The sequence below is a fragment of the Mizuhopecten yessoensis genome, unplaced genomic scaffold, assembly GCF_002113885.1.
Source record: "Mizuhopecten yessoensis strain PY_sf001 unplaced genomic scaffold, ASM211388v2 scaffold8195, whole genome shotgun sequence".
NCBI classification, from domain to species: domain Eukaryota; kingdom Metazoa; phylum Mollusca; class Bivalvia; order Pectinida; family Pectinidae; genus Mizuhopecten; species Mizuhopecten yessoensis.
In genome coordinates, this window is record NW_018407426.1 from 300,700 (window position 1) to 316,005 (window position 15,306).

At 35.2% G+C, this 15,306-nt stretch overlaps 1 protein-coding gene across 3 annotated transcripts in view; it reads right to left on the minus strand.

Moving 5' to 3' along the window:
* The window catches only part of LOC110455295 (kinesin-like protein KIF20B), a 40,690-nt gene that overhangs the window by 20,326 nt on the left and 5,058 nt on the right, over positions 1-15,306 (minus strand). For all 3 annotated transcript variants that reach the window (XM_021505340.1, XM_021505341.1, XM_021505339.1), the window contains exons 6-18: positions 15,022-15,133; positions 14,523-14,594; positions 13,952-14,098; positions 13,468-13,633; positions 12,794-12,905; positions 12,502-12,578; positions 11,989-12,128; positions 10,665-10,851; positions 10,036-10,092; positions 9,113-9,205; positions 8,401-8,526; positions 7,931-8,060; positions 857-1,032 (exon numbers count right to left, since the gene is read on the minus strand). In XM_021505340.1, coding sequence (XP_021361015.1) covers positions 857-1,032; positions 7,931-8,060; positions 8,401-8,526; positions 9,113-9,205; positions 10,036-10,092; positions 10,665-10,851; positions 11,989-12,128; positions 12,502-12,578; positions 12,794-12,905; positions 13,468-13,633; positions 13,952-14,098; positions 14,523-14,594; positions 15,022-15,133 — 1,595 coding nt within the window. The remainder of the gene's footprint in view (positions 1-856; positions 1,033-7,930; positions 8,061-8,400; positions 8,527-9,112; positions 9,206-10,035; positions 10,093-10,664; positions 10,852-11,988; positions 12,129-12,501; positions 12,579-12,793; positions 12,906-13,467; positions 13,634-13,951; positions 14,099-14,522; positions 14,595-15,021; positions 15,134-15,306) is intronic.

The window sequence follows — 15,306 nt, forward strand, 5'->3', positions numbered from 1 at the left end:
TCTTGTAACTCGCTTAGATCATGTCAAACGATCAAAAAGTCAAATGTAAACATTGAAAACGGTTTTTGACTTTAAGTCTCTTCAAAATGTTTCCATATCATTGCCGAAATAGACTGATTTATCAAGTTATAACCAGAACAAGAAATTAGACTTGACCACAAAATCCATGCTTGAGCATGAGAACAGTTTCATGAATATCATGGCCCTACTCCTGTATATGGTAGACAATACCTTCAATAAGACTATATTCACCTGTTGTTTGAGTTTGGATATCAGGGCCCTACTCCTCTATATGGTACAGACAATATCTTCAATTCCTCTATATACCTGTTGTTTGAGGGGGGATATCAGGGCCCTACACCTGTATATGGTAGACAATACCTTCGATAAGACTATATTTACCTGTTGCTTGAGTGTGGATATCAGGACCCTACCCCTGTATATTGTACAGACAATATCTACAATAAGACTATATTTTCCTGTTGTTTGAGTGTAGATATCAGGGCCCTACCCCTGTATATGGTACACAATATCTTCAATAAGACTATATTCACCTGTTGTTTGAGTGGGGATATCAGGGCCCTACCCCTGTATATGGTACAGACAATATCTTCAATTACTCTATATACCTGTTGTTTGAGTGTGGATATCAGGGCCCTACTCCTGTATATGGTAGACAATATCTTCAAATTGACTATATTTACCTGTTGTTTGAGTGTGGATATCAAGGCCCTACTCCTGTGTATGGTACAGATTATATCTTCAATAAGACTATATTTACCTGTTGTTTGAGTGTGGATATCAGGGCCCTACTCCTGTATATGGTAGACAATATCTTCAATAAGACTATATTTACCTGTTGCTTGAGTGTGGAGATCTCAGCCTTGTAGCCATTGATCAGCGCCTGCTCTTGCTTACTGCTGTCCTCCTCAGCTCGCTGACATCTGGACTTCCACACACGTACCTCCTCTTCTTTCTGTTTAACTGTCTGCTCCAGAAATCTGACACAGCCTTGGACAGTGGTCAGCTCTTCTGTAATGTCAGGGCTAACATGTCTATGGTCTTTTTGGTAATTACAATGAATGAATTTGAAAACTCAAGTGTCTTCTTAAATCTTGACACCATTCTACGAAACTGTGTTCTATTCTGATGTCCAGTGGTGCTTTAAGTGGATACCAAGTTGGTTCAGTTCAAGAAATTACACGATGGGCAAATTGCCATTGTTTTCTCTCAAAATTTCTCACACACTATATTGCGATAGTATGAGCAGAGGCAATTTTAATATCATTGTCTTGATATTTATTGTCGGAGAATTTTTACGTTTTAGATGCAAGGTGAAAAATGTACACCAATTTTATGAATAACAAAAAAATTGTCTGAAATACTTTTTCTTTTAAACATTTCAGAAATGTTATAAAAAATATCAAAATGTAAAGAAATGGAAATACTTTTTTGAGATTAATTTGTACACTTATATCTTAAGTTGGTATTGATGTTGTTGTAAGTTAATATGGACTTCTTAGGTTAATATTGATGTCTGTGGTCAATATTGGCATCTTAGGTTAATATTGATGTCTTATGCTGATAATCATGTCATAAGGTTGATATTGATGTTTCAGGTTGATAATGATGACTTAAATTGATGATTATACTTTTAATAGGTTGTTCTGGGTATCTTCATACTGATACAGCAGAATTTCTAGGCACTTTTCAAAGCCATTCAGAACAACAAGTAAAATAGGAGCCGCTATTTCACAAGTTTACCTTTCTTTGATAAATGAGGTTACCTACGAATAATGTTGGTATCAGAGGTTGTCATTTTAAAGACAAGACTGTTTATCTAAAACAAGTGTTATGAAATTCTAATAGCCCCAGTTTTATTAATTAAAACAGACATTCTTAACACAAAAATGTGTAAAATAATTTGCTAGGTCAATGACAAGACCTGAGAAAGTTGGTCGAATTATTGCACTTGCCCAAGTCTGAAAATTGGTTGCTCCAGGTCTCGACAATTGAATTTTTGAAAATGTGTCTTGATATCTGTGCATGGGTTTGTAGGCGTGTTATTGATATATTTTTACTTACTGGTGATGAAGCTGTTATTTACACTTGAATTTCCCTTTGCTTTTGGTCATTAGGCAGAGATATCCTGTATCAAGGCTACTGTCAGTGCGATACTTAAGTTTAAGTTCACGTTTTCGCTACTCACCAAAATCAGCCAATGGAAAAAATGCCCAGACTTTGGGGACAATACGTTGTACTTGCAGCTTAAAATTTGTTTTTAGTTTAATCATCACTTTATCGGTTTGGTAGTGAAAGATGATAAGTCGGACAAAGAATCATCAATATACATCACCAAAGTCTGGGCATTTACGGTGATAGGTGTAGACTGGCAGACCCCTCCCCATGACTGGGAACTCACACTGCACTCACCTGTAATGAGACACAAACACACACCTGTCAATATAGCACAACTTCTGAGAACCACAGAATATTTCTTGATGTACAAAATGTATTTGAAACAATATATATCTTCAAACAGTATTTTTGGAAAGTCTTATTTCAATCACAAAAGTTCTGAAAAGTTATGACAAAAACATCCATTTCCAGGTTACAGTGTAAAGTAAAGGCAATTACAACAGATTTCTACAGAAATGATGTAATAAATAATATTTCAGATTACAAATTTGCAACTACTGTCAAACAGTTGGAGGTTAGTCTATCACAACTTCCCATGGTTAAATAGGTATATGAGATACAGGCGAGTGTGAGGGGACAGGACACGGAGAACATTCTGCCAGAATCACCAGAGATAAGTTCACACAACACAAAACATCAATCAGTTAACATGTTTTTATTATGAAACATATTGTCTTACATAGAAAAAACATCCAGATTTTGAGGTGTGAATACTTTGTTTTTGTTAATTCATAGATAATTTTTGTAATTTGTCAGCAAACACATTATTGAGATATACTTAATTGTAGATCACCATAAAGATGAATCATTTGGCAATACTTCCACATTAACAGTATACAGTAAGGGCTAATTCAAAAAAAATAAAAAACATGAAGGTGCTGAGGCACTTTTTTTTGTCATCCAAAATATTTTTTCCCTGGGGCCCCACTATACCAGCATGCTGAGACTGATATTTAAAGATAAACTTGAAAGGAATAGAGGAGCTTTCTATATATCTCATGTAGGTGTCTGTATACAGGTAAAATATCTCTAGACTGGTTATATAAGTCTCTAGACAGGTTATATAAATCTCTAGACAGGTTATATAAATCTCTAGACAGGTTATATAAGTCTTTAGACAGATTATATAAATCTCTAAACAGGTTATATAGATCTCTCTAGACAGATTATATAAATCTCTAGACAGGTTATATAAGTCTCTCTAGACAGGTTATATAAGTCTCTCTAGACAGATTATATAAATCTCTAGACAGGTTATATAAGTCTCTCTAGACAGGTTATATAAGTCTCTCTAGACAGGTTATATACGTCTCTCTAGACAGGTTATATAAGTCTCTCTAGACAGTTTATACAAGTCTCTCTAGACAGGTTATATAAGTCCCTTTAGACAGGTTATACAAGTCTCTCCTGACAGACGATAAGTATTTAAATAGTTTATGAAGCTAGGTATTAAACGCAGGTTGAATAAAGGCAAGTTACAGGTCTGTGAATGGGTGCACTAAGAAACATACAAATATAAAAATGAAATCATCATGATTACACTTACTGTGTAAGTTTCATATCACAATTACATACACATGTACATAGATTAATTCAACCTTCTCAAAAGGATGAATTGAATACTTTTTTCAAAATACCAATAAAAAAATTGAAAGGTAACAGGTTATGAATTTATAAAAAGAAAAGAAAAAGTTATGGGCTGGTAATTAGCCTTGTTATTAAAGTCATCACTGCTCCAACTGTTCTACTGTCCAGCCAGTGTTTCGGGGGATATGTTTCCCTTTTTCTATTCAAATGTGTCAAGTTATCTGGTTTCACAATCCAGCTACTTTTTTAGCTGGGAATATTGTTGAAAGCATTAACCAAACCATACTGTACACCATTCTCCTGGCTCTGTACCTTACACATGTAGTTCCCTCTTACATACATAACACAAAGTGTAGCTCTACTCCCATTCCCACCCTTACACTGTACACACATGTAGTTCCCTCTTACATACAAAACACAAAGTGTAGCTCTACACACATACACACCCTTACACTGTACACACATGTAGTTCCCTCTTGCATACATAACACAAAGTGTAGCTCTACACACATACGCACACTTACACTGTACACACATGTAGTTCCCTCTTACCATACATAACACAAAGTGTAACTCTACACACATACACACACCCTTACACTGTACACACATGTAGATCCCTCTTACATACATAACACAAAGTGTAACTCTACATACATAACACAAAGTGTAACTCTACACACATACACACCCTTACACTGTACACACATGTAGTTCCCTCTTACATACATAACACAAAGTGTAGCTCTACACACATACGCACACTTACACTGTACACACATGTAGTTCCCTCTTGCATACATAACACAAAGTGTAGCTCTACACACATACACACCCTTACACTGTACACACATGTAGTTCCCTCTTACCATACATAACACAAAGTGTAACTCTACACACATACCCACACCCTTACACTGTACACACATGTAGTTCCCTCTTGCATACATAACACAAAGTGTAGCTCTACACACATACGCACACTTACACTGTACACACATGTAGTTCCCTCTTGCATACATAACACAAAGTGTAGCTCTACACACATACACACCCTTACACTGTACACACATGTAGTTCCCTCTTACCATACATAACACAAAGTGTAACTCTACACACATGCACACACTTACACTGTACACACATGTAGTTCCCTCTTGCATACATAACACAAAGTGTAGCTCTACACACATACGCACACTTACACTGTACACACATGTAGTTCCCTCTTGCATACATAACACAAAGTGTAGCTCTACACACATACACACCCTTACACTGTACACACATGTAGTTCCCTCTTGCATACATAACACAAAGTGTAGCTCTACACACATACGCACACTTACACTGTACACACATGTAGTTCCCTCTTACATACATAACAGAAAGTGTAGCTCTACACACATACACACACTTACACTGTACACACATGTAGTTCCCTCTTACCATACATAACACAAAGTGTAACTCTACACACATACCCACACCCTTACACTGTACACACATGTAGTTCCCTCTTGCATACATAACACAAAGTGTAGCTCTACACACATACGCACACTTACACTGTACACACATGTAGTTCCCTCTTGCATACATAACACAAAGTGTAGCTCTACACACATACGCACACTTACACTGTACACACATGTAGTTCCCTCTTGCATACATAACACAAAGTGTAGCTCTACACACATACGCACACTTACACTGTACACACATGTAGTTCCCTCTTACATACATAACACAAAGTGTAACTCTACACACATACACACCCTTACACTGTACACACATGCATAAATCACATAACTAACACTTTTTTGAAAACTATCACAAAATGTATCTGAATCACTGCCTTAGCAATAGCATTAAATAAAACATTGTACATGGCGAGCCCTTTTATCTACAGCTGATAGTATGACATTTAATACTTATGTCACAAGACGTTATAGCTATGTTGCTGGGTAAATGTCTACAGTTCACTTATCAGGAATTAGTGCATTGGCATGTTCCTTTGTTATAACAGATCATATTTAGTAAATTTCAGCAATCAGTGTAATTATTCAGCGATGATGTCATTAGCACTTCACTTTGAGTTTTATGATTGACGCATCAAACTACTCATCTCATATCCTAATGATACTACCTTCCGTAGAATACATGGATCTGTGAAGCCAAGACTATTTCAATTTTTATCAACAACTTGGTGTAACTGAATCAGCTTCTACATAGATGTGCCTGTTGTGATGGTGATTAGATAAGACATACTGGAAAAGGGGATATTTTTGCGTGTGGAAATGTTCACGTTGTTATTCTCTAAACTGATGACAGGGTTGAAATATTCTTGCAGGCAACGGTTTTGAAATCTATCTAATCAATAGAACAGTGTATATAATTCATAAATAGATATTCGCATATTGACATTTCCACACTAATTTGCTTGTAAAATGCACAAACTTCCATAATTACACTTTAGCACAGCCATCTGACATTCTGATGATATATTCATTCATCACCAAGTCATACACACAAAATTATATCATCATTACAGGATAACTGGATGTGGTGCATTTATCAAAATGATAAAGCCTTTTATAGGAATATAATTTGCTATCTTCATTCCATTTGAAACAAAGCAACAGTAGCAGAAATAGCCTAAGTTTATTAAATGACAGATTTGGGAGCAAAACTATTACTGCCTGTAATCATAACCTCGACCTTAGAGCATCTTCACAACATGTCACAATATCATTTGTGTATTCAGCAGATGTGACTAGAAAAAAAACATCGGACATTTCCCTGTCACACTAATATGTCTACTTATAATATAATGTATGTATGAAGTTTTAGTAAAATGTTCTTAAAATTGGTAGGTGGCCCAGTCTAGATATGACATAAAAGTGCTTCCTTAAAAGTAACTCAATAATTACAAAAAATTCTGACTCAGATTAGCATGATGGCTCTAACCTTGGAACATTCATATACAAACTTCGAATAAGCAAATTTTTGTGCTATATTTTTGTGTGGAACAGAACCAATTTCAATATATATTCAGCATAAAAAAATTCAATGGACATTTTCAAAAACTCCACAGCTACATGGAAAGTGTCTTTCAAAAGGAAATGTTGCCATAAGCTGTTGACACGAAATAAAAATTGGCAAAAAATATAATGTTGATACAAACTGTCGTTGATATTAAACACATTTCGTCATCCAGGCTTTACTTTTGTATAAATTTGGTGTTAAATATTAACTGAACTAACATGGTGTCCACTTCAAACGCTACAGAAGACATCATAATGATGTATCATGAAATGGTCCTAATTTTGTTATAGACACTTGTGTTTTAGAAACCATCCACTTTTAGGGCCAATTCTATGTTTTAAATGACAACATGTCCTTAGCGCAGCTTATCTGAAATTCTAACATAAAGGAATTCAAGGTCCACATCCAATTTTAATGAATCACAGAACTTATGTCACAGATATAAAATTTGGACCCCCCCCCAAGGGTTCTGAATCACACATCACATTGGCTATAAATCCTGCCCAATCAGAACAAGGGTTCTGAATCACACATCCCATTGGCTATAAATCCTGCCCAATCAGAACAAGGGTTCTGAATCACACATCCCATTGGCTATAAATCCTGCCCAATCAGAACCGTTTACTCCTCAGGTTGTACTTTTTCCCTGATATCCGCCGTCGAGTTTCTCTGCTACCACTGAGACGGTGCTTTTTTAAGCTCACTCTCCGCCGTTTGCTCAGACTGGTGTCTTTGTCATCTTCAAGTTTGCGCTTAATATTTTTATGTCCCATGGAATTTTCTTTGTCCGACACTTGGTTTCTATTTAGACACTCACGACCTCTTGTTGGGTCTATGGCAGGAGAGTTACGCAGCCGCAGAAGGCTGGTGCGCGTGTGATGGGCCAGGATTTTACTTTTAAGAGGGGTGACAATCAGCTGCAATACTCGTTTGCCTTGCTGGAGTTTTGATATCAGCTCTGTGCTGGGTCCCAAAACTACATTCTTATTCTGGCCAGTGCTGGCCCGGTTCTCCAGGGAGGGGAACAGAGGGGGTATATATTTTACTCTTGTACTTTGGGATCTGATTTTTGTGTTTGGCAATTTGATCTGTGTACCTTGTAATTTGACTTTTGTCTCATTTTGGGTGGTGGCATCTCCCTCTTGCTGTGTCAGACGTTTGTCTGCTGTGTTTAGAGCGAGTTGACTCTCTCTCAGTGCTTCCTCCAACTCAGCGATTGTCCTTCCCTGTAATCAGAGACACATACAATCTCACCTATCATCTTTTTAGGCCAGCTTTCACAATGTTACAGCATAGGCTACCACCGTTTCTATTCAATGTTACAAGCTAGCTTGTTATTTGAAATTTCTTTAGAAAAATATGTTGGTAGATTAACTCAACTTAATATCTATTAACACCAATAAAAAAATCCATTTTTTTTTTTAAAACTGTTTATTCTTGAAAACCTTTTGGCTGTTCAGGGAAATGAAATTTAAAAAAGTAATCTCTGTTGTCATTTACCACATTAAATCAGTATTAGGGAAACAGTTGTAATGGGTCATCTGAATAAATAAATTAAAAGTTCACCTGTTCCTTGACCTTGACCTCATGACCTGAAATAAGGTCATGTAAACGTGAAAGTTCAGCCTCCTTTTCAGAAAATGTCTCCCCTGCTTCCTCTAGCATTTCATTCAGCTTTTCAATCTCCTCATCCTGTACAGAGACATCACTCATCGTTATACAATGCAAAGAAGATATTCAATGGCTGTCCAGTGAAAAATCATACATATCTCGCAATTTTTTGCTGAATTATTTTATGAATGCAAACACAAGTGAATTGTATGTGGTATTCAACAGGGTATCATTGAGTTTTCTATTTATTACACTTACATTTTAATTTACTCATTCAACGTCCATAGAATCCTTTTTAAACTGCCATAAAAGTAATACTTACCTTCTTCAAATTACACATATCACTCGTATACATCTTTCAAAACAAACTAGGATAATTTTATAGTGATGTTATGGTCAGGATGAACATATTTAGCTTCCTCATTTCACATCTGATTCTGAAACCTCAACTTCCAACATGCAGAATTATTTTTACGATAATTAATTGGTAAATTTTGTGACTTTATTTTCCTTAAATCTAATTGTCTTTTTTTTTTAACAACATGAATATTTTCAACATTTCAGGTTTGAGGGTGACACTCTATTTCAAGCATCTTTTAGGATGTCCTGTCAAATATATTGCATCTTAAAGCCTGTCTGACCTTATTTGTACAATTATTTTACCAACCTTTTCTGAGACAGACTCACGCAGCTCCTTAAGCTGTTGTGACATTGCCTCAACCAGTGACGTCTGATCCTCCTTAGATCCCCCCTCAGACTCCTACAAACGAGGCACATTTGTGTTAATACAAACTTGTGTTAACTGAAAAATCTTTATGCTAAAAAGCAAATTACTTTATACAGTTAACTGGAATCAATCCCCAAAGTGAATGAAATACAACACTTCAAAATCATATTGTAGGTGCAAAACAGAAATCAAATAAGAATTGCCATAAACACTTTTATATCAAAATAGTACTGCCCTGTGTTGTCTAATAGTAAAGTCAAGCCAAGTTCAGCAAATTTGTTGATTTTTCTATTACCCTATAGCACCTGTGTGAAAACTTTTCCTGTAGAAGGAATGTGCTATACATTTATTACTGGACAAAAACAACCAGAAATATATCTAAAATTACAATAGTCTATAAATACATTTGTATAAAAGCACACTGATTTTAATCTTCCAAATGGATAGTGTGGTTTTCAGCATTTTCAAAATATCAGATAAACTCTTAATTGTGGAATATTATATTTACCACACAAAATCCTTCTATAAAAATTGATAGACAATTTAACTGCATATAAAACAATTGTACTCTATAATTATTCTTCATTGGTGCCATGGTGTGGGATGATATAAATAACCCCTATATTAAATTTCATATTTGTATTTGAATAAAATTATGATAAATCTTTAATTTCTTGTTGAATTCTTTAGAACTATTTTAAGGGCAATACAATGTATTGGAAGTGAGTAAGAACACATTTCAATCCCTTAACATGGCTATACATATAATCAAATTATATCAAATTATATCAAACAGTTATCAAATTTTTGTCAAAAAATTTCCAGTGGCTATGAATTAAGAGTCGCAACTTAATAAATCTCACCTGCTGTTCCAACTCCTTAACCTGCTCCTGAAGTCTAGCGATTTCTTTTTCTTTCTCCTAAATAGACATATAAATGAGAGTATTTTTGTTGTTGTTACAATAATCCGAGTGCGGGCTTGAGGAATTAAACAGTTTTTCCTGTTTAGACTTCCCTGCATCAATTGTTTAGCCTTTGGGAGCATCCATGTCTGATAACAACATCATAGTATGGATACTTTTACCAACAGATTGTTGCAAAAATGACTGTCCAAAACAGGCCAAGCATTTTACATTTTGGCTTTTTTTAATGCATTAATGTTGAACCTCTATGGAATCTCCATGCAAAATAGTACCATCCTAATTCAAATACTGAAGGATATTTTTTTTTTACATGTAACAACATTTTTAACTGTCAACAAATGCTTAGATGACTACATATTAAAGCCCTTTTATACTTCATACTTAGCTATTAAATGATAAACTGGTTACATAGACAAGTGTCATGATAGAACAACGTGGGCAGATGAGCTTCAAAAATTATCTAATATTATATCATTTAGTTGCACCTTATAACTTATAACTAATTTCAGCTCCTGCCCTCTAAGCACTTATTTACACCTTGACCTTTAGTGTATCTGACCCCGACCTACCTCAACTTTGACCTTCTCTCGATGGAGGAGGATACTTGACACCCACTCGTCATCCTCATCCTCCATGCGCTGACTTTGCTTGCCTTTCCTGACAGACTTCTTCTGATCTTTATAAGCATCTGTGAAGACTTTGATCCTCTTCTCCATTGTCTCCTCCGCTAGCTCTTCTGTCCAGCGGATCCGCTCCCTGGACAGAATAATCAGTCACAGGTGTAAGCTTTAATGCTCAACTATTTCAAACATAGCCTTGCAATTAATAACCCAAGATATTTGTATTACCCATGACCAAGCCTCAATATCATAGATACATCAAAGTTTGACTTTCAATAGTTACACTCTGTTGTACTTACTGCAATATACATCAGTATGGAAAAAAACAAAACATTCTTGTCTTAACAATATTCTGTAAATGAAGAAACAATTTTGTAATACAGTCCCTCTTACTTCTTTACATTTCTTATTTTATATTTAATGAAATAGTTAGGCTCATGTAAACAAGCAATTTCGTTGTTTTCATAACAAACGTTTAAATCACATTGGCCATTTTTTTGGTTTCATTTAGAAGAGATTCAAATGTGATCAGATCATTAAAATAGTGCAATCTATTTCTTTAAATTGTCCATGATGATACACCGACAGAGCACAAACAATTAAGAGAAACTCAAATGTGATGGAATCATTAATATAGTGTGGTTTATTCATTATTTGTCTATGATGATACACCGACAGAGCACAAACAATTAAGAGAAACTCAAATGTGATGGAATCATTAATATAGTGTGGTTTAATTCATTATTTGTCTATGATGATACACCGACAGAGCATGAACAATTAAGAGAAACTCAAATGTGATGGAATCATTAATCTAGTGTCGTTTATTCATTCTTTGTCTATGATGATAAACTGACAGAGCACGAACAATTAAGAGAAACTCAAATGAGATGGAATCATTAATATAGTGTGGTTTTATTCATTCTTTTTCTATGATGATACACCATCAGAGCACGAACAATTAAGAGAAACTCAAATGTGATGGAATCATTTATATAGTGTGGTTTTATTCATTCTTTGTCTATGATGATACACCATCAGAGCACGAACAATTAAGAGAAACTCAAATGTGATGGAATCATTAATATAGTGTGGTTTATTCATTCTTTGTCTATGATGATACACCGACAGAGCACGAACAATTAAGAGAAACTCAAATGTGATGGAATCATTAATATAGTGTGGTTTTATTCATTCTTTGTCTATGATGATACACCGACAGAGCGTGAACAATTAAGTTGTGATCAACACAATCACCAGCATGTACACATACCTGCACTCATTTTCAATGGCAACAAACTGTTTCATCATTTCCTGGCACACCTCCTCACGGATACGGCCTTCTTGGTGTAGCTTTTCCTTTCGTAGTCCACGAATCTCCTTCTCCATCTCCTCAATCACCTGCACCAGCTCCTGAAAACAATCACAATGTGAGTGGAAAACAAAACATCCAATGGTTTAACCCTTTCACCCCTATGTAACTTGAGTCGACTCACCATACATTGATATAGATTAGTCCATTATGGTCTACAGTGGTGAAAGGGTTAACAGGTTATGGTCTTGGAAAGCACTACAGTGATTTAACTTTGCTTATCTTCTGTTTGTGGTAAACAGACTAATAATAAGGCACCATGTCTGTGGAAGTAAAGTCCGTAATAGACTTTGCAGAATAGATAATGTATTCCTGTTTCTGTTCCAACTGAGGAAACAAAAATAATATAACCACTATGTAATGTCCAGTTGGCAAGGGATAGCCACAAAAAATATATGTTCTCAAGGTACTTACTGCTACTTCATCTGTGTCCTCCAAGTTATCATCGTTGTCCTCAGGCAGGGGCAGTATCTCTGCTGTGTGGAGCTGGCCTATAATGTAAAGGTGGCTATCACAATTTTTTTCTATAGCTTAGAAACCTTAAGTTAGTTCTTATATCACAAATTCTCAACAGTTAATTGTACTGGTTGAGTACATGAAATAGTAAAATGTCTTTTGATTTTTCTTCACATGAGGACAAAAATCAATTTACAAATGTATGTGTTTGAAATCTATAGCAATGCTGTGGATGGTGGTGTTCACATACCAGGTGTTGCCCAGGCAATGGAGGGAGCTCTGAATGACTCAATGGGAGGAGGTACAGCTAAAGTCAGTAACCTCGGCCGTGGTGGAGGGTCAGGCTTCTGTGCAACAACCACCTGTCAAATGTCAAGATTCTCGACAGGTCAGTGGTACATTATATAATAACAGAATTACTGTATGCGAGATCAATTTTCAGCCAGTTTTTTTTTATCTTTTATCCTATAAACTGACATATTAAAATCCCACAGAAAGCACCAATAGCAGTATCCATTTTAACACATTTATTGTACAAACATGTCTATTAAAGTAGTAAAAACAAATTTAACTTCTTTAAATTCAGTTAAAAGAAAAAGGTTGAAGTTCCATGAATGTAGTTCAAAATACACAGGTTATCTTGATAATATTGAGCCCTGTTTACATTTCATTTGGAATGAAAAATTGTTGTATTCAACATTCTTCTTGAACCAAAATATCTCTTTTACAATGACGTCATGTATTTATAGTTGGAGATTATCTTATGTAACGAAAGCATTGTGAGGTATTTCATACATTTTTTATGCAGAGAAAAATAAATTTAATTTAATACAAAGACATTTTTTGCATAAACCTAGAAAAAGTATGACATGGGAAGAAAAGTTCAGATAGATTGATAATAACCCAAAGAAGAACGTCACTTACCTGTTTAGCTATGGCGGAGAACTTGAACACATGAAGTGTTTCATCAAACATGCTTGCACACTGGTTCACATTCACAATCATGGCTGCCTTTCCCCGACCAGAAAAAAAGTTCTGAAACAGTCGTGTCAGCTTGCTATCCCTGAACGGGATAATCTTTGGCTTCTCTCTGTTAACACAAGGACATTTATTTTCAAACAGTTCCAAAACTCATGTTGTACTTTTTATATTAAAGTGTCTCTCCAATTGCTCCTTTTCTAATTTACTCTCAAACATAACACTTAATATGACAGATACTAATTTTACTAAGGGATGTTCTGAAACAAAATTATTTTAAAACCCCATTTAGACTAGTTCTGGCATTAGTTACCCATCACTGGAAGTCAAATGTTCTGACTTCGAAGCCAACCAGGACTGGTTACATCTTTTACTTTGTTACATGATCTGACAATATGTTTGCCTATAACAGAAACAGTTGCCTACTTACTTGTGGTGCTGGTTGTAGCGTAACATTTCGATACACCGTCCCAGGGTCATCAGGGATGTGTTAATATTACCAGCCTCTTTTAAACGCTCCCCATTACCTTGTGTTTTAGAATATCGCTCTGAGCCAGCCAAATCACAGAGGGATAACCTGAAAGTAGCCAGTTACAGATTTATATATCACAGAAACCATATTGTATATTGAAATTTGAATGTATAATAGAGTCCAGATACCCTGGTACATACAATCACAACAACAAATCAAGCAACGAAAAACTAAAACAATTTTGGAAAAGATTTTAATTTTTAGGACATTTTAAGATGGACTGAACATACTGAAAGAATTTTTATCGGATAATTAAACCTTTTATATTAAAATAAGTTTTCAGTTATCACCTTTCCTGTGGACGACAGAAGTCCCAAAATACTGAATAATAATAGTATGCTGATCAAGACAATATCACAGTTGGTACAGTTTGTTTGAAATTCTTTTCTTGTGCCGGTAAATTTTACAGCATGAGATATAATACAAAAGTTTCCCGTTCTATTTGGTATGAGAAATATATTATACATACATGCTGACTCTTGCAATATGTGGGTCGTCCACATCCATCACACGTACAATCTTGATGTTGAAGATACAGTGACTGTAACACAAAACATGCAAATAATTAAATTATACATACACTTTACAAAATCGTGTCACTGAAGTATGGGTGAGTTTATATTTGAGACTTGAGCGCAGTGCTTTCAGCTAATGATGAGGCAGTGAAAAGTAAATCACATGATTAATTGTAAATTTATAACAAAAGATGACTATTTCTCAGTACTTTATTTTAATTTTTATAACAACTGCAACAAAAACGACATCACAGATGACCTGTTTATTGATTTTGAAAATGAAATGTAGTCCCAACTACAGATTTTCAACACAAAAAGGTAGCCTAATGCAGGAAATGTTCCGAATACACACAGTATGCTGGCAAATCCATTTCCTTCAGGCCTAAATACTTTTTTAATCAAAATTTCTTTCTAGACAGAAACTCCGATTTTAGCAGTGATATTGATACTGACCTTCGTGACGACTGATGGTTGAGTTTGGTACACGCTGTACTCAGGTTTTGTTTACCAATGGTCAATAATTTGTATGCCTCGTCAGCAGATGTCACATGGATCTCCTTTAACCCTATGATAAAAAGTTATCTTTTAGGACACAGAATAAGCTAACTACGTATAATTTAGCCCTCACATATCATGATCAGCACACGTAAGTCTCTTAATATAACTACGTTAGACAAATTAGGACATTAGAACTCTTGATATAGTAACTTCAGATTTTCATAAATATTTTCTATTTAC